The sequence below is a fragment of the Chaetomium strumarium genome (genome assembly GCF_033439665.1).
Source record: "Chaetomium strumarium strain CBS 333.67 chromosome Unknown B0T15scaffold_5, whole genome shotgun sequence".
NCBI classification, from domain to species: Eukaryota; Fungi; Ascomycota; class Sordariomycetes; order Sordariales; family Chaetomiaceae; genus Chaetomium; species Chaetomium strumarium.
Genome location: NW_026944433.1, coordinates 3,038,392 through 3,056,264, shown reverse-complemented (window position 1 = coordinate 3,056,264; position 17,873 = coordinate 3,038,392). Strand labels below are relative to the sequence as shown.

Below are 17,873 nucleotides of genomic sequence, written 5' to 3'. Positions count from 1 at the left end.
ACTCTTCACGATGGACCCTTTGAGCGTTGCGGCGGGCGTCGTAGGTATTGCCGCGTCGACAGCGCATTGCGTACGTCTTCTCATCGCGGATATCCGCAAGATCGTTGACGCGCCCGAAACGCTCAATTCGCTCACGGAAGATCTGCTCTCTGTGGAGCAGGCCCTTGCTTCACTTCAGACCGTGTCCGATGCGCAATAGAAGTCACTTGGTGAGACCGTAGTCAACCAGTCAAGAGCTACGACTACTGCCTGCGGAGAGTCATGCAACCGGTTTAGGACCGACCTCGATCGCTGGACACGGCACAGTGAGGATGGGAAACTTTCTTTGCGAGATCGCGCTATGGTTGGCTTCTTCAAACAAGGCTGCGTTAAGTCCATGTCAGAGCAGCTCCAGCAATGCAAGATCACTCTTACTTCGGTTGTCTGCATCGCGACCTTGTAAGTATATCCCCCTGAACCTGTCATAGCCAGCCGTTAACTCTATTTAGCTATAGCTCCCTTCAGCAGACGCAAGTAACCGAAGAGATGAAGAAGGCGATATTATAAAAGGAGGCCGAGATTGTAGAGTCTATGAAAGCGGCAAAGAACCAGCTGGCTAAGGTGGATGCCAAGCTCGGAGCACTGCGCCTAGCCAAAACAGAACAGGACGAAACAGAAGCCGACCGCGCCAGCGCGATCAGCCAGGTAGCAGTCGAGCAGACTGTCCTAGGTGAATCCCGAAAACTACTCGAGGAACTGCTCTCTGGTATCCACACCGCAGCTGCAGATGCCCGGAAAGACCAGGCTCGAGTCGTCAACAACTTTGGAAACCTGAATGAAGGCATGCAGATCGGGGAGTTCCATGGGACGATGAGTGGCATTACATTTGGGAAGAAGTAGAGGTTGGATCGATGTTGCTTCTACATAATAATGTACACTCTATGGTTGACGCCAGTCTTCTGCTAGCGTCTCTGGGCCCGGATGACTGAAGTTCGGCAGTCCGGTGTCTACGGCCAACTCCAATATCTATCTCGTAGGTTCTGATCGTTGACAAAACGAGACAAAGTCGTAGTTAAATCGCAGGTGGCGTCTGAGGACTCGCAAAGCTTGGCAGCTTCTTTATCTGATCGAGGCATGGGGGGACGCGTGTTGTGGAAGGGAAGTTCGGAACGGTCAAGGGAATCGTATAATCGCCGTATCGTGGTGTCGTGGCCTTCGAAGTCCTGGTCGAGACGGGGAAGTAGTCACTAAAGCGTCGGGCACGTATGGTAAACTGGAGAACACTTCCAAGGCACCTACACATAAGAATTGTTCTTACAGGACGCGAACCCGAGCACCGTGATGGGGATTCAGTCTACGGATTACTGTGACGCGAGTTTGAGTGCGGGGTCAAGCACCGAGTCGAGGGCGGCTGTTCTTCGGCTAAAATATCGGGGTGCTGACAGAGCCGCATCTGGCCAAGTTGAGTCCCGTCGGCACCAGGATTCGCTTGTGGGCAGGTTGCACCTCAGCAGTTACGCCATGGCTGACCCGAATTTTGACTTTAGCCGTTTGTATACCGTTACCGAGGATGTTGTCGATCACCGGACCCCTGTTGCGGGGGTGTCTGATCTCGGTGGCACGAGCCCAGCGCACACAAGTCAGCCACAGAGAGCCAGGCCCGGACTGCCACTGCTCCAGTTGGACGACTAGGATCCCAGCCTGCCATATAACGAATCTCCGCCCACATGCATCCAGTACTCTATCGAGTGGAAGCTAATGTTGAACAAAGGGAGACTCGCAAAGCTTACCAACGACACAGAGCAAAATCTTGTGCTAGCGCCTAGCGCTTTCTGGGACAGGACCTTAAAGCCAAAGTTACCCCCGGGTGGGTTCTGAACCCTTCTAGAATCGCCAAGGACGCCACACAAGCGAAAGGTCTCGACGAAGCCGGAAAGGGGGATTCGGACGATGGCAGTAGTACCACAGACAGTGATGCAGATGATGGCGGGTTCGAGGACGATGTCGCGATGCTAAGGGACTACTGTCTCATTGTTGTAGATGAGCAGGTGACGACTTTGAGATGCATGGGCTCGTGCAGCTGTCGGCGAGGAGATGGCTGAGAGCGTCAGGGCAGCTGGAGACGTTCAAGCAGCAGTGCATCAAGCGACTGGCGGCGGCATTCCCAACAGGGGAGTACGATAACTGGGCGACGTGCCGAAGTCTCTTCGCACACGTTCAAGTGGTCTCTGGATACCAACCCAGTAAGGATATGATCGAAACATGGGCCACGCTTTTGCACAACGGGGGATGGTATGCATGCTCCCAAGGGTTATACGAGGTTGCGCAGCAGATGTTAGGCGAGGCAAGGATAGCCCGAAAAAAGAAGCTAGGAACGGAGGATGTGGCGACTCTACATAGCACGACAATGTTTGCTGCGGTCCTTTTGGATCGAGGACGGTGGGAGGAGGCCGAGGAGATGTTTATGCATGTAATAGGGACTTTAAAGACTAAGCTCGGGGTCGACCACCCATATATGCTGAGCAGCATGGGCAACCTAGCATCAACGTACCAGAAGCAGGGCCGGTGGGAGGAGGCCGAGAAGCTGGAGGTGCAGGTGATGGAGACTCGCAAGACCAAGCTCGGGGCCGACCACCTAGACACACTAACGGGTATGGACAACCTGGCGTCGATATATATAGACCAGGGCTGGTGGGAGAAGGCCGAGAAGCTGCAGGTGCAGGTGATGGAGACTCGCAAGACGAAGCTCGGGGCCGATCATCCCTCGACGCTGACTAGCATGGGCAACCTAGCGTCGACGTACTCGAACCAGGGCCGGTGGGAGGAGGCCGAGAAGCTGGAGGTGCAGGTGATGGAGACTCGCAAGACCAAGCTCGGGGCCGACCACCTGGACACACTAACGGGTATGGACAACCTGGCATCGATATATAGGGACCAGGGCCGGGGGAAGCAGGCCGAGAAGCTATCTGTACAGGTAATGGAGACTTTAAAGACCAAGCTCGGGGCCGACCACTCTCACACGCTGACGAGCATGAATAACCTGGCGTCGACATACCAAGAGCAGGGTCGGTGGGAGGAGGCCGAGAAGCTGTCTCTGCAGGAGATGGAGACTCTCAAGACTAAGCTCGGACGTTGACCACCCACGCACGCTGACGAACATGAACAATCTGGCGTCGACATATCAGAAGCAGGGCCGGTGGGAGGAGGCCGAGAAGCTCTTTTTGCAGGTGATGGAGACTTTCGAGGCCAAGCTTGGGGTTGACCACCCACACACGCTGACAATCATGAACAACCTGGCGTTTACTTGGAAAGGTCAAGGTCGACACCCGGATGCTTTAGCATTGATGGAGAAGTGTACCAAGGCACGGCAGCGAGTCCTTGGCCCAGACCACCCAACTGCACGATCGTCGTTGGCCACCGTAGCCAAGTGGCGTACATAGCTAGATCTCTTTTCTTTTCATCGTTTTCAGAAAGAGGTTTCATCCTTAGCTGCTCGCAACTGCCCAAGTATGTTGGCGCCGAAAACGGCTAGTGAATTTTGTGCCGCGATGTCTCGGCCATTTTTGCGGCTCACTGGTCGCTATAGAACGTGAATTTGCGCGCACTGTGTAGGCCACAATTAGCCTAGAAATTGGTCCGTGCGGACAATTTTTCAACATCAATATCCTGGACACTGATTTCGGTCTCTACTGTACCTCTATTGACGAAGACAACAAAAGTGAGAGGAAAGAGAGAAAGCACATACAGTAAGTCAGTCAGGCCTCATCGTGGGCTTTTCGACTCCTCTGTTTGTTAACCCTAGCCCTTCTACAGCTCCAATCGACCTCCGGATGCTCCACCAGCCCACTGCGCTATGCCGGGAGCGGTTTCAGCAATATCTCATTCGACTGGGACCATAGAGAAAGACAGGGACTTTGCCCACTCACCTATTCCAAATCAGGGGCTCCGGCAGCCATCGCGGCCCACCAAAATCGGTTTTGTTGAGGATAGGGATACCACCACGGCTACTCCTACGCAGTGCCGCGGTGGACATGTCTCTCAAGAACCATCTGTCCTCCGACGGGTTGTGTCCACGCCGGTGGACGAGTAGGACCACCTAGCTAATGGGTGTTTGGTTTTATAAGGATGAATTTGAGAAACAAAGGCAGAGCGGTCTGTGGCACGTAGCAAGGAGTGGGAAGACATGACATACAACAGCATTCTTTGTCACGAGCGCAAAACATAGCAACTCTTTGATCATCGCACTCTGCCACACCTCACAGTCCTGTCAGACGGCCGCGTCAATAAAAGGGCTACTAAACCGCTCTCCCTCGTTTCCCGTTGACACCGCTCCTTCAGCTTCCCTCGCGCGATACCCTGACTCCCGCATCGAAATCACTCGGAAACTCTCCACTCCCTCGACGGTTCAATACCTATCCAGCAAACTAAACAATTGCTCTCCTCAAAACTCCGACACTGCACCCTTCACTCTTCACACACAAGCTCCACAGAGCACGAGCAGGGCAATCAAGTTCGCTGCCAGTTCACTGGAGGATCTGTCTTCTCACCTCCTTACAGCAACTCAGATCCTCTCACATACTCGGCATCTATTCTGAAGATGACATCTCGCTCGGCCTTAGGTCTTCCCTCATCAACTTCGTTATCCGAATTGCCTTATACCGCAGAGACTAGCCCCAACCCTCAGAGAACCGCAGTCGACGCCGATTCCGCTCCTAAGACAGCTCCTAAGAAGGAAGAATCGAAGGCTAAAGAAGATTACAAAGCTTGTTGCGAGTGCCTGTTCTGTCTCTGTTGCCCGCTATGCTGGATGTACAAAGCGTTCTGCGATATCATGTCTTCTTAGTACTATATACCGGCCATCTTCTTCTTCATTGTCGGGTCCCTAGCCATTTCCAGCACGAACACCACCTACATCAGCACAATCATTCACAACAAGTATAGCAACCTCCGAACTCAAGGAGTCTCAATCTTCACGGCACACAACTTGCCCATCATTAAAGCCGAGTTTACGTGCTCTTCCGAGCTCACTCTTGAACTCGGGGAACGGCCTTCGGCGATTTGAGACACAAACGAGAGCAGCTCTGGTGGCCGCCAGCCCAGCGGGTTTTCCAGTTGACATGATGTTTTTGAATGTGGATATCAGAACCGTTCGAAGATAGACGATAATGCTATTGAGACCGGAGCTTCCTTTCCGCCAAGATTGTTGAGTACGGACAACCTGTTGCAGTCTCATGTCCTATACCTCAAATGAGGCCGTAGAAGTGACCGCAATTCCAATGGCCACAATTTTGCGTTGACAGGCTGCCTTGTGAGCTGGCCAGTCAGCCCTTTGGCACGCAACAGAGCAGTATACCACGGATTTACACCGCCCACAAAACGACTTGGCTTCTTGTTGCATTTCACGCAAAACATCCTGACAAAGTTCTGGCCTGAGTGCTTGGCGGGAGCAAGCAAGCGAGCGAGGATCAAAGGAGGAATGACTCTGAGTCCTTCGAGCACGCTGAGGTTGTATGATATAAGCAATGGAAAACCCTGTATAAAATGCAATATGCAGTCGCGAAAGCGGTCGAGGTGAATCAAAAGTGTTGTGTACTCGTTCGAATGTCATTGGCATTGGCATGTAAGATATTCCACATATGCGGGCACTGAAGTCCTTATCTACTCTACAGGTGGGACTCCCATATGTAGGGCTCCCGAAATCATGATATCCAGCTTCCCAGCTTCCTGTAACATTGTAGAAGTCGCCTCTTCCTCCCGGGTTGTAGAAATCGAACACCTAACCAGAGGGTTGGTCTGTGGCTAGAGTCTATGCTGTCAAATCCTTCGTGGTTCTTGAGGAAATCGTGGAAGTCCACTACGTACTAAGGAACAGATGTCCATTCTGAATGCAGTATGTAGAAGAGGACTTCTCCGGGGAAGGCGAAGAATTGGTAGTTTGCTGTGGACGGCCCAAGGACACCTAGGGAGCAGCGCTTCAATTTATAAGTTTGCCGTAGGATTAAGTTAAGGGGGTCCAGCAACAAGGCAGACTGGGAGGCTCAGAAGGAAGGACACTCGGGACGGAGCCATGTACCCAACGGCCCGCAATTGCCACAGCAGGTCCCGGTTCGTGCACAGCCATGCCGCTGTTCTCTAATGTGGGGTGATGGTAGGGCAAGGCGTCTGAACAAACGAGGCAACTTGAACTAAACGAACTGGCCATGCTTGAGCAAGAGACCAAGCTAAAGCTGGATAACTCGTAGGGCGCCCTAAAATCTCTCCGCAACGAATCTGCCGCGTCACTGAAAGCCCGCGAGGAGCCCGCAGTACCCCCCCGGCAACCCAGTATCACAGACCGACGGCGACAATGTTGGTGGAGCCAAAGAAGCGGCCACCGGCGCCGCGGCATCCAAGGCCGACGCAGACCAATCACTGATAGCCTCGTCGAGCCTGGCCGATTCGCACTCGCCGCCTATGTTGTCATCCCAGGAGAGCCGGAATACGCCGCTGGAAAAGCACGCGCCCACGTCACGTCGTGCAGGCGGAAAGCCCAACAGCAACGACGCTTCCTGATTGGCGGCCTGGCAAATGCATGGAAACGCGGTAGGTTCAACTTCGTTCCTGCTGTATGTGTGCTCCAAACCCGTAGATGTGGAGCATCGAGACTGATCATTAAAGGATGGAGGGCATCTGGTCCCATTTCTTCAACCAACGGGCTGCCAGGGGTAGAGAAAGTCGCCGAACCAACCCAGCCATTGAGGTCTCATCTGACATTCTATGCCCAGTCCGATCCGGAAGAAGAGAAAATGGCCACTGGTGCCAGATCCACTCGTTCGCGACGCACAAAACTGCCCCCATTACGATCGTCAACAAGGTCGACGACGCATTTCTCAGCCGAGACTTCCGCTTCATCGACTACTCGGTCATCTCCAATAGACTTGTGTTCTACGCTAGGAACACATGGACGTCACACTCTGCATCCCTCCTCATTCCTCCCACTACCTCCAGCAACTCGATGTTGGGTGCTTCCAGTTTGAGAAATGGACACTGCGTCTATTCTCAGTGTGCAGCTAAAGACGATGGCCGTCGAGGGTTGGCTGATGGAAACCTGGACGGCGAGCGAGAAGGGGAGGGTTGTAATAATGGTAAGTGCTGCCAGTATGACACTGCCCGCAGGCAAAGACAAGCCAACAGACACGACGAGCGGCGGCTTCAGTGCCATCGCGTCGGGCCGGAACACAGCTGAATCCAGATGCCGGCGCACTTCTGGCTCTTCGCATTCGAGTTCCTCTTTGGGTTAGCTTAGAATTCGTGCTCATGAGGGAAAGGAGACTGTAGTCGGCCGAGCAGTGCCCGAATGAGACGCTGTCGAAGCTACTGCTGGAGCCTCCCAAAGCCGCTAGTCCGACTACCGCCAAGGCGGCTTCGGAGGCCCGGCCGGTAGCGCAAGATCTTCAGAACTTGCGGGCTCACGCGCCCCATCCTGCTTAGCCATTTTGAACGTGTGGGTCTCGCGCGATGCGGAACTGCGGCACTTGTGAAGACGAAAGCACGAAGTTGATCCATGGCTCTGCATGTGAAGATGAGAGCGGCTTTTGGCTCTTGGAATCCACGAACAAGAGCCAATTCTGGCGCTCGTAATCCTTGCAAAACTGGCAAGGAGCGAGTGCGACCTTGCGACTTGCTTCGGGAACGGCTGCAAATGCGGGGCGACTGCGGCCTAGTTGATATCAGGCGTTGACGCCCCAAGGGAGGAGCAAAAACGGGACCTATCTTTACTGCATGCGTAGTCGAGCCTAATCTTGCCGTTCCTGCTGAAAATATGGCGGGGAATCTCACCGATCAAGAGAAAGAGAGGCGCCGGAGGGAAAAGGCTAGGAAAAGAGGAAAGAGTGCTATGAGAAAAGCTGTTGAAACAGGGCGTGATTGCAACATTTTCACTGCCTTTGTGTATTGGAATCCTACCCATAGACGGCTTGAGGGAACTGTATACCTTCCTGAGGATGTCGATCTCCCAAATGTCAACGACTTTGTAAGTATTTTGTTTGTCCAAGGACAAGATCTATTGCTAATTCATCTTAGCTCAAGAAGCTTGTCACTTCCGGAAGACGCACCGAGCGGAGAACCCGAACCCGAAAGCAGCATGGGCAGGCGAAGCAAGTCCAGGATGAGATCGTTGTTGAACCGGTCCAAAGTAGTCCCGACGAGGACGAACTAGACGAGCACCAGCCAAGCACGCCCACTTTGCAGTCGGAGGCAACAGATCGTAGCGGCTCGCGAACGGACGGCAACATCACCAAAACAACCAACGCAGATTCGGCCAGTCAGGTTACGACAAGTGAGCAATCGGTGGACGACATGGACATCGACTCACTACGGATGGATCCCGAAGAAGAACCGAGTAGGATCGCACCGATAAGTGCCTGTGCGGAAGTGAACAATGGGTTGATGAGCGCAGACCCTGATAGAGACTTGGTCGCGGACATGAGCATGGCGAATACGCTGGCGAGCGACAATCCTGATTGGTGCGCCATGACCCATTTTTCCATGGACGCAGACGCTTTGAAGGGATGCGACGCGCTGGTTGGTGGTGAGGTCACAGGTAGCATTGTTTCTTCGCAATGCATAAGGGCCGAAGACCGAGTGGCAGCAGAGAGAATGGTGCGACGTGTGCGAGAGTTCCGAGAGATTCTCCTTCAATGGAGTCCAAAGGGAACACGACTACATCAATGCAGCCATACAGCATCCAGGCTGAACCGATACTAGAATAGATGCTTCGCACGCGTCAATTTAATATGGCTCTAACCCGCAAACGTACTATGCCCTCGTTGTGAGCTGCGATTTGTATGGATCTTAGCAATCACCAACCGTGCTACAAGGATGGTAATATGATGGAATAAAGGTTGGCCAGATCGGTAGAATCGCTAGAGTTCATGGGATGCTGGGCATCGTCCTTGGCCGGCCGTCATCCAAGTCTATATCCTACCCTCTAAGGTAATCTACCACCCCGCTGTTGCCGAGTCGGACACGCCGACTTCCTAACCTCTTCTGGCTAATCTCACCGCGGTTGGGAGCTGCAAAAAGGAGACAGTGACCATCCCGCCAGGACTTATGCTAGATGATGGCTAGAAAGCCGACCGAGTGGGGCCAAGGGACACAGCCGTTTCCCAGTCGATCCAAGTAGCAGTGACGCATCTCAGTTCCCGGTCGTGTTGGGAGTAAGAAGATGGTGAATGCAATTTTGCGGCTACAGTGTACATTAAACTGAACTCTAATTACTTAGTACTCCGAGAATTTATCTCTGGGCATATATTATTGCTCCTGGCCAAACCACGCGGGGTCGGCCGCTTGCGAAGTCTGCTCTGGGAGATAAGTTTGACCCCAATGTTCTACTTCACGAGTCCATTGCTCGATCTTCTCCATGATTTTCCCGAACCTAGATAGGCGTTAGTAAAATTTATGGTAGTTGTTAAGAGAGACTCACCCCCCATGAGCGTCGTGTAAAGCGGCTTGCGCCCTGTCTTCTGATTAGCAGGTGCGCTGCGAAAGAAAAGAAATATAGCAACAAACTGGTCTCTGAGCTCGTTCATCTGGGCTTTGAGCTCGTTCATCCCGTTTTTGAGATCCTGCATATATTCCAACATGCAGGTTACCTGCCCTGACTGGTAGGCTACCTGACCCGACATTGCGGCCACTTTGATATGCAGACTAGATAAAAATAAGTTTCCATGATAGTTAAGAACGTCGGGCTCCTTACCTTGCAAAGTCTTGTTCGTCTGCCATACCAGGCTGCCCGTTCGCGGATTCTAATCCCGGGGAGCGATAGTAGGCCGCCTGGGGCAGTTGCGTGTTTCCTCCAGGCGCAGGGACGTTGGTCGCCGCGACTGCGGCGACATCATGCCCAGACATCCCGGGAGACTCCGGCATCGGCCCTGGCACCGAGATGCCGGTTTGTCCATTCGTTGCTCGTGCTGTGCGAGCATAGACGGGCCTGAGGGCACCCGCGGCCGCAACGGTCCGCGCTGCGGCTTGGGGTTTCCGCGGTTCCCGAGGGGGCCCTCTGAATACGCCGGTGTTGCCGCTCCTCCCGTTGAAGCCGCCGAACATCGTGGAAACTGTTGAGATAGGTAAAGAAACAAAACTCTGAAATCGGATGCGGGCGGATGCCAACGCATTTATGCTATGCGGTTCACCGAGATATTCCGAAATGGGTCGAGATGCAGCGAATGGCTGCGACGAGCACCCACTTTGCTGTTTTTGATATCCAATCATGGATCCCATGCGTAAAATGAGGCGGGGGCACTTGACAGGCATCCGGCTGCTTTTCTAACAGCCGGATATGGCTGAGGTTTCGTTGCCGGTCCAAGTTCGGTTGCAGGTCGACGATGACCCGAGCGCGACAGAAACTCCCGTCAATGCCGTACTAACTCCGAGGCAAGACACCATCAAGACCGCGTGGAGGTGAAGATGTGAGCTGCAAAACAGAAAATTGCGCAACAGCCAGGATCCTATGTTGGTTCCTATGTTGGTTCGCCAGGATCCTATGTTGGTTCCTATGTTGGTTCGCGAGACTGAGAATCTGCCAATAGCAAATGCGGTGCTAATTTCGGTTCCAAACCGTCGGGACGGGCCTAGCCGCTTCTGGCGCTTCCCCGGACGAGTTTTAGCTGGCGCCCGCATTAGCCACGGTCACATGTTGCTCCACCATTGGGGTGGCCTAGGCGGGCCAAATGTCGGGATCCGTCTTTTGCTGCTTGCTGACCCACCTGAGTTCCGCCGATGATACCTCCGTTGAGCTAGACAGGACGAACCGCGCTTGACCTAGGGGTTTTAAGGCCGGTAACCCCACGGACACCCTCTGATTGTGTGTGCCCTTATACACGGTGGAGTCCTTCTTTTTGTCCGGAATTTGCCGTAGCTATCACACAAAAGGAATCGCCAGTACACTTTTGGCCCTTCCCCTCGACGAGCTATGGACTTGTCTTGGCGCCTGACCAGTCGAAGGACTCGGGCAGTGTTTGTATGTCGAGCGTCTACGAAGACGTTAGATGAAGTCTGGCCGGGGGACGGAAACGCGAACCATTTGGAATGCCAACTCCGTGAGAGGGCGACCAGAGGTTTTGCAAGGATGCTCTAGAGAAGACTGCGGGTTCCTTCGACAGTAGTCAGAATTTAGATGTTATTCACGATGAAGCAGGCGACGTCCAGCCACAATGGCTAAGGCCTGCGATTTCGACTTGCGATCATGAAAAGTGAGGATTGGGGTAGAATGGAAATGCAGCCTTCGGTTGCTGCCCGAAAAGTCGACGTGGCGAAACAGCAGCGCACAACGAAATGGTCACGGGTCTCCTGCGTTTTGCGACATTAAGTTCGAATGCGGGGTTCTCCTGGGGTGAGTCGCAGCAGGATTGTTGGATTGTTAGTTTGTGGGATTTAGAACCCCCACCTTTTTTGAATTGGTGGATCACGCTAATGCTAAAGAGCAAGCATTGAACTCCCTGGTTCCGCTGTTTGTAAACTTGACTGATTGGCCAATTGCTTCTCAATCCCTGTAACAGTACCATCAGTCTCGTACAAGGCTTCAGCCTCAGAGACCCAAACAGAAACCTCACAATAGGACTGAAGACGTGAGCTTGATAGTGCCAGCTCAATGGTCGTTGTAGTTCGTTTTTGATCCCCATTGCACACCCCTAACCAGCCACCTTTCTAGTTACCCCTTGCGGTTCACGCGCATGTTCCTGCCGTAGGGGGTGAAAGCAGATCATCACGTCAAGGTGTTCATCATGCACGATGGTTCGCAGAGATCGCACCACGATAAACACACAACGATCTGTATAGTGTTGCAATCCATGTTGAGCAGAGGAGAAGCAGACTGTTATCAACTAGTAATTCAAATCATGCACTTCGCGGAGATTACTCACAACTCGGTAAGGTAACAACCATCCCGACTCGCGTATACGGCCGCAGGAGCAGGCACATGGCCCTGGCTGGTATGTTTGTGGGCCGATGCAACCCTGTCGAAAGCCGCAGGGTGTTCCGAGACAGGGGAGAGCAGACCGTCAACCAAGGCGAACAAGTCAAGGTGTGAATCATGCACGTTGGTTTGCGGAGATCGCTCCACGAAACAGACACAACGTTTATATCGACTCGCCATCCATGTCTGCAGATGCACCTAGCCAGTTTCGGTTTCCGGATAGGGCTGGCTGAAGTGCTCACGGCGTCTTAGTGGTCAATAGCTTCGATCTGGTGTATTGGTATGGTATGCATAATCGGCCACGACGTGAACGTGGGGGAAGGTGTGAAAGCAGACTCTCGGCGGCAGACACAGGGGATAGCCAAAGCATCCAACAGACGGGGTTTGGTTCGGGAATGCCTGCTCACACTCGTCAGTCGCCTAACCAGCTCTAATCCGAGCTCACCAGCCGGCGGGTATAAGAATGCCATCTTTCCCATCAAGGATCCCTCCCTCACTGCCATCGCGACAGCCATTCCTAGTGTCTATTGTCCACTTGTACTTGCCTGTCTTGATTCAAACCCATTGCTCTCACCTCTCATTATGTCGAATATAAACGAAGATGACAAGACGTCATACCACCAAGCTCCTCTAAACTCCGCGGTGAGTCCACTGTGTTAGCTGAAGTTCCCGGAGACTGGGCTGATAGAAGAACCGAATAGGCCAACCTGAATGAAGCTGTCCCGGAAGCGGCCCATCCGGCTCCGGATACCGCCAGCGCCAGCGGGACTGACTGCCCTGACCAGGGCCCCCCATCCGATACTCCGGTAAGTACCGGTAATCCAGTGCCAGACCCTTCTCTGACAAGACGCAGGTTGAGGCTACGGCAGATAACGCGACCAATAAGTCAACCAACGATAACGAACCAGACAACAGACACATCGCCGTTGATGAATTGAGTGTAGTTGTTGATGTTACGGAGGAAGTTACAGGAAAAAGTGGGGTCGACGGCACGGGCCAATGAGATTTATGTTCCCGAACGTTTCGATGTGACAGTAATTCTTCTCAGCCCTGCAGTTTTGAAAGTTACACAAAGTTGGGCTCCGCTGGGTGCCAATAGGTTCTCCACCTTTGCAATTTGTCTTCCCCATCTGAACTGAGGCGTGACTGGTTTGCATCGCCAATTTGGTCTCTACGACAAATTAAATACTGGTCCGGCTGTCTTTGTCGAACAAGGCCTTTTTTCACACTTTTTACAACACAACATACGATGGATTTATCGAAGCTGCTGCAACCACGACCACCTGGACCGAAGCCACAGGGGAGCAACCTCCGTGAACTGGTTGAAGAGGCGGGGCTGCGTGAGGAGAACTGGAAACGACGAGAAGACGTCGTGTGGGGAGAAGTTTACGAATGCCCATACCACGATCTACATGAACGCATCTTGAAAGAGTTCATTCAGGAATATGTACGTATTTACACCCACCCAGACTAGGAGACACCTCTAATATGGAGTATAGAAGCCGACCATACAAGAATGGGCGACAAGTCACAATCTTAAAATTCTTGGCACCAATGCGCGAGCTCCAAGTCTGCTCAAAAAAGGCTCAATATCAACGACAAGCGGGCAGGTCGCGGTGTTTATCCCATTCTCTTCGCAAAATTGCGCAGTTCAATACCAACCCAAGGAGCATGACGCTACAACTCGACAACCCATCGATTGGCTGAGCCCAATCTTGCTACCCGAGAACAGCGCGCTCATTCTCGTGAGCGGCGAGATCAGGTTTCTGCTGATTGTCATTTCCGTTGGAGAAGTCCGGGGTGACGATGCCAAGGGTGATGGAAAGAATATTAGTAGAGAGGAGGAAGGGCAGCCGCATTGAAATCAAAGTAGCGATCGAGTGACATCCACTCCGAAAAGTGACCGACGTTGATATGTTCCTTGCCAGAGAGTTCCTGCGAAGCCCTGCCGGTACTGACTCGGCCACTATCGTCTGGAGTCAGGCATGATAGTCCCATAGCAGGAGGGTTCACGGTACCGGTCCGGACTCCTTGCAGGCACGTACCAAACCCGCTTCCCTCCGTCCTAGCTGTGTCTCCTAGGTCGACGTCTGTGGAAGCTGGTTCCGTTAGGTCGTCCGGGAGGGCAGCCACCTGGTCCAACCTCTCAGCTTGCCCAGCTGCATCTGAGAGCAAATCTAATGGACTCGCCATCAAATTCTGGCATTCAGGGGGCATGGTTGCGAGGGCAACACCGTTGAGTGCCTCCTGGGTCTCTGTGCTGATCCCCCCTCGTGTCTCTCCGAGGTTTCTAATCGGGAAGGACGATCCGTCCGGACAGGTAACAAGGCCAGAGGCATTGAAGCAGCCGCTAACGAAGCGTCGTTCCATGGATGCAGTGTCTCTGCCATGTGACGGATCGGACTGGGGTGTCGATGCAGCACTTTCAGCATCACGTGGCGAAAGCCCACGGAAGGAGGTACTGGAGGTCTGTTCCGCGGATACAGAGATTGGGACAGCCCCCGTAAAAAGCCGCTCCGCGCGCTCCTGTCCGGCCACATCGGCAAGCAAGGCAAGGAACGGCGCCTCTTGGGCTGCTGAAACCCGGCCCGCGCCGCCGCGAGAAAGTCCATCCGCACCTCGATCCATTTTTCGTCGCTTAGTTGGAGGGGATGAAGTTGTCGGTCCGTCGCGGCCATGCGGCCCTGGGTTAATAGGTCGGAATGTTGTTGTCGAGGTAGATCCGTCGACATGCGCGTTCGGTGCTGCATACATATCTCCGAGCTGGCAGGCGACGAGCTTCTTTGAGTTGATCGTGTCCTGGAAATGTTGAAAATCCTCCTCTTGATTAAGGAGATCTACGCTAAGCGCCTTGCAAGTTGTCGAGTAACTGCGACCATATCAGCAAAGAGCGATGCAGCGGTCGATTGATCTTACCTCCATCGGCCGCTGACATTCATCTGAACAAGGAATGGGGGCCAAAATGGTAGACAGGCCTGTATCTCATCCGGGACGTCACAGCAAGGGATCTTTTGTGTGAAGATCTGGTTTTCCTTCGTCTCCTTCGGGCAGTACTTATAGAAGTGTATATCCCCGCCCTCTATAATGACATCAGTCTCAGATCAAGCGGAGAGCGATGGACGTACCGAGGAGGAACAGCTCGAAAGCGCGATGCCGAAGTCCGCGTCGAAATTGCCGTTGCATCTCTTGGAGCAGCCATCGCACCGACAACCGATCCATGTGGAGCTGCTCAGCGCCCTCCTCGCATTTCCCATTCCTCCGGCTCGCCGCCAGGAATTTTCGCTGGGCGGCGTCGACCAGGTGCACCGGATGACCTTCATGTATTGCCACACAGAGCGTTGCGATCAGAATGAGGGAAAGGAAACGGGATAGTTGGAGGTTGCGTCTTGTTGATGCTATATAGGAGCCGGCGTTTGCCGCAAAGGCCTCCAAAGCATCCTGCAGATCTGGCTTTGCGGTATGGTCCGTGAAACCACTGTCGTTGCCCAACCGGCCTGTCGTCAAGCAACCAACTGCGCTGAGAATGCCGTGCGCGTCAGATAAGCCAAGGTTCTCCCTTTTCTCACGCCACTGGTCTTCTGACCTGGGCAGGTTGTTGAAGAACGTGGCGGTCCGTTTGATCCAGACTGGCGACGAGGAGCGGCTTGATGACAAAGACTGCTCCGTCGGATCCCACATCACGATATTGAGACCCGGAGGCGGCGTCGGATGAGGTTTCCCCAAGACAGACTGGATAGAGCGTAGGTTGGGGACTCGGTCCGCTGCTTGGACACTGTCGTCGAGCTCGGCGTTTGGCGAATGGGGTGCGCGATGCTGGCGGCGTCGCAGCGTTACCAGTTGCTCCAGCTGCTGAATACATTCGAGCAGCGGGAGCCCACTAACGACTTCGCAAAGATATCCAGCATAGGCGCGGTCATCGCCGACAAAACCGTCTATGCGTGTGGCGCGCATTGTAGGACGTGAATGGACGATGGTCTTGGGCTTCACAGACTCTACGACGTCCAGCCAAGGTATTGCGAATATAGGCTAGACCGGATTTAGTCACAGAACATGTTCTATGACCGGATTAAGTAGGCACTCCACACTCACCCTCCTCGCGGAATGCCTGTTGGCGGGAAAACGCGAACAGGGTGTCCAGCTGCGCGCAGCAGCGTTAGCGCAATACACCTCTCGACCTAACTCTGGTGACCGTGAGCCTTACGCCCCTGGACGTCCATGGGCGATCCTCCCTATCACTATCACTTTCCACTTTCGGGCAGTCGGCGCTAATACTCGCGGTCATACACTCACGACGAACTCTCCCGTCCCATCGGCGCCGTATTAAGATTGACCGGCCTGGATGTAGCGAAGGGGCCTTGCTGCCCACGCTCATCGGCATCGGCCTCTCAACCGCGACATATATATTACCTGTGGCGCGACCTTTAAAACACCCCAACCACTTCTCTTCTCCACGGTGACTGTCTGCTTCTTGCCTGTCACGAATTTAGAGCCATTGCACTTCATTATTCCGATGTCCGCTCCCTTCACCTCTACGCTCGGCATTCCAACCCTCCAAATCTGGGTTACACGAGAGATCCGGGTCGCACAACAGTTTGACCACACAATCCCCGTCCAGCCGGCTGCCGCCCAAGGCGTCCCCCAGAAACCGGGTTTCGAAAGAAGCTGGGTCTGGGTGGCAAAAACCAGTAGTGTTCTTGAAAAGTATAGTTGACTCAAATATCCTCCAGCATCCGAGTACCTGAACTGATATTTTGTTACAGGCCAGGATTGGGCGCCTCAACCTCTCATTAGGAGCGTTCTCTGAACGTCGTGCTCCCGAGCGACTTCTCGACCGGCTTATCACATCGCATTGCTACTGCTGAAAATGGTGTATACAGCTGAGCCTATTAGTCTTCCGCGCCCCTTTGACACCACCCATGCTTGTACAGAAACACCACAACTCTATCCTCAGACGGCGCACCACCGCCAAGACAGCTCGAGCATGCCCTCAATCTCTCACTGCACGTTTGAGCGAGGGTTTATGGAAGGTCCGCCCGATGATCCGGCGTTATCAGCACCACTCTACGACGGACAGCACCACCTACACCAGTCGGCAACCCCTCCCTACACGATGCCGCCGCAGAATGCGGGCCGCGATGGCACCTATTCGCCGGTAATGGGAGACAACTCTTACCCGCAACAACCGTACCCCGGCGCGTCGTCGAGTATGGTGCCACAGAGCGCCACAGCGGCATCGGCTCCCCGACCGATCGATCCGGCTCCCGCCACCGCCGGCGGTCGGGCCCCACCTGTCCTGCGCCCGATGCCTGTCGGTGGAGTGATGTCACAGCTGGGGATGAAGTCTCCGTACAGCCAGCGCCCGCTAATGCCTCGGGCTTCTATGATGCCCGACAGCGATCCGCCCACACATGTGGTGGGCTCGCAGGGCCGTAGAGGCATTCTGCCCAGCACTCCAGGCCCGCCCGCGGCACTAGTTGCCGGAACGACTCAGGCGAACAACCAGATCTTCCTAAAGATGCTGACGAGAGGTTCCCTTGCCCTTACTGTACCAACACTTACGGGTATACGAAGCACTTGAAGCGCCACCTCCTCAACCGTAAGCCCTAGCCCTTTCGCTCTGAGGGGTGTGATTTGACAATTTCTCGCAGACACCGGTCACCGGCCGTACAGATGCATTTTGTGCCAGTATACCTTCACCCGCAGCGATGTCCTCAAGCGCCACTTCACCACGTGCGCTGTCAAACGCGGCAACCCGACTGGGGCCAGCCACCTGTCCCACCCCCAAGCGCGCACCAAAAAGAATGCTGCTGCCCAACAGAACCCTGCGGTAAAGGGCGATGTGAATTGCGTGCAATGGATAGCTTCCCCGAGCTGCCAAAGCAAAGACGCCGATTCATACCCCGGTTGGACAGCTTTTGACTCGGACTCGGTGAGTGGACGC

General features: G+C 54.0%; 8 protein-coding genes across 8 annotated transcripts; 5 read left to right on the top strand and 3 right to left on the bottom strand.

Annotated features, from left to right (window-relative positions):
- Window positions 1–10: 10 nt before the first annotated feature.
- B0T15DRAFT_486316 (uncharacterized protein) lies at window positions 11–879 on the top strand (the record flags this gene model as incomplete). The annotated part of the gene is made up of 4 exons (XM_062866346.1): window positions 11–151; window positions 200–438; window positions 489–513; window positions 550–879. 4 exons carry the CDS (start codon window positions 11–13, stop codon window positions 877–879), a joined length of 735 nt encoding a protein of 244 aa, XP_062720603.1.
- A 1,011-nt stretch (window positions 880–1,890) lies between these two features.
- On the top strand, window positions 1,891–3,197 carry B0T15DRAFT_253634 (uncharacterized protein). The gene has a single exon (XM_062863220.1). It carries the CDS (start codon window positions 2,042–2,044, stop codon window positions 3,113–3,115), a length of 1,074 nt encoding a protein of 357 aa, XP_062720602.1. The 5' UTR covers window positions 1,891–2,041; the 3' UTR covers window positions 3,116–3,197.
- B0T15DRAFT_537697 (Tetratricopeptide repeat-domain-containing protein) lies at window positions 2,799–3,547 on the top strand. Its single transcript, XM_062869640.1, has one exon. The coding sequence runs from the start codon at window positions 3,138–3,140 to the stop codon at window positions 3,417–3,419; it is 282 nt and encodes a 93-aa protein (XP_062720601.1). The 5' UTR covers window positions 2,799–3,137; the 3' UTR covers window positions 3,420–3,547.
- A 2,551-nt stretch (window positions 3,548–6,098) lies between these two features.
- On the top strand, window positions 6,099–8,729 carry B0T15DRAFT_576178 (uncharacterized protein; the record flags this gene model as incomplete). The annotated part of the gene is made up of 8 exons (XM_062871016.1): window positions 6,099–6,116; window positions 6,222–6,561; window positions 6,744–6,898; window positions 7,029–7,103; window positions 7,297–7,398; window positions 7,961–7,990; window positions 8,041–8,541; window positions 8,694–8,729. 8 exons carry the CDS (start codon window positions 6,099–6,101, stop codon window positions 8,727–8,729), a joined length of 1,257 nt encoding a protein of 418 aa, XP_062720600.1.
- A 236-nt stretch (window positions 8,730–8,965) lies between these two features.
- On the bottom strand, window positions 8,966–10,481 carry B0T15DRAFT_537691 (uncharacterized protein). The gene is made up of 4 exons (XM_062869639.1): window positions 9,716–10,481; window positions 9,529–9,666; window positions 9,443–9,475; window positions 8,966–9,394 (listed from the first exon to the last, which is right to left on the bottom strand). The coding sequence occupies exons 1-4, from the start codon at window positions 10,270–10,272 to the stop codon at window positions 9,271–9,273; spliced, it is 852 nt and encodes a 283-aa protein (XP_062720599.1). The 5' UTR covers window positions 10,273–10,481; the 3' UTR covers window positions 8,966–9,270.
- Window positions 10,482–12,541: 2,060 nt separating this feature from the next.
- On the bottom strand, window positions 12,542–12,885 carry B0T15DRAFT_537686 (uncharacterized protein). The gene has a single exon (XM_062869638.1). It carries the CDS (start codon window positions 12,851–12,853, stop codon window positions 12,563–12,565), a length of 291 nt encoding a protein of 96 aa, XP_062720598.1. The 5' UTR covers window positions 12,854–12,885; the 3' UTR covers window positions 12,542–12,562.
- A 643-nt stretch (window positions 12,886–13,528) lies between these two features.
- On the bottom strand, window positions 13,529–15,923 carry B0T15DRAFT_253506 (uncharacterized protein). Its single transcript, XM_062863219.1, has 4 exons — window positions 15,058–15,923; window positions 14,849–15,011; window positions 13,978–14,801; window positions 13,529–13,898 (listed from the first exon to the last, which is right to left on the bottom strand). Exons 1-4 carry the CDS (start codon window positions 15,881–15,883, stop codon window positions 13,651–13,653), a joined length of 2,061 nt encoding a protein of 686 aa, XP_062720597.1. The 5' UTR covers window positions 15,884–15,923; the 3' UTR covers window positions 13,529–13,650.
- A 640-nt stretch (window positions 15,924–16,563) lies between these two features.
- B0T15DRAFT_253486 (uncharacterized protein) lies at window positions 16,564–17,616 on the top strand. Its single transcript, XM_062863218.1, has 3 exons — window positions 16,564–16,633; window positions 16,693–17,528; window positions 17,581–17,616. Exon 2 carries the CDS (start codon window positions 16,797–16,799, stop codon window positions 17,508–17,510), a length of 714 nt encoding a protein of 237 aa, XP_062720596.1. The 5' UTR covers window positions 16,564–16,633; window positions 16,693–16,796; the 3' UTR covers window positions 17,511–17,528; window positions 17,581–17,616.
- Window positions 17,617–17,873: the final 257 nt, after the last annotated feature.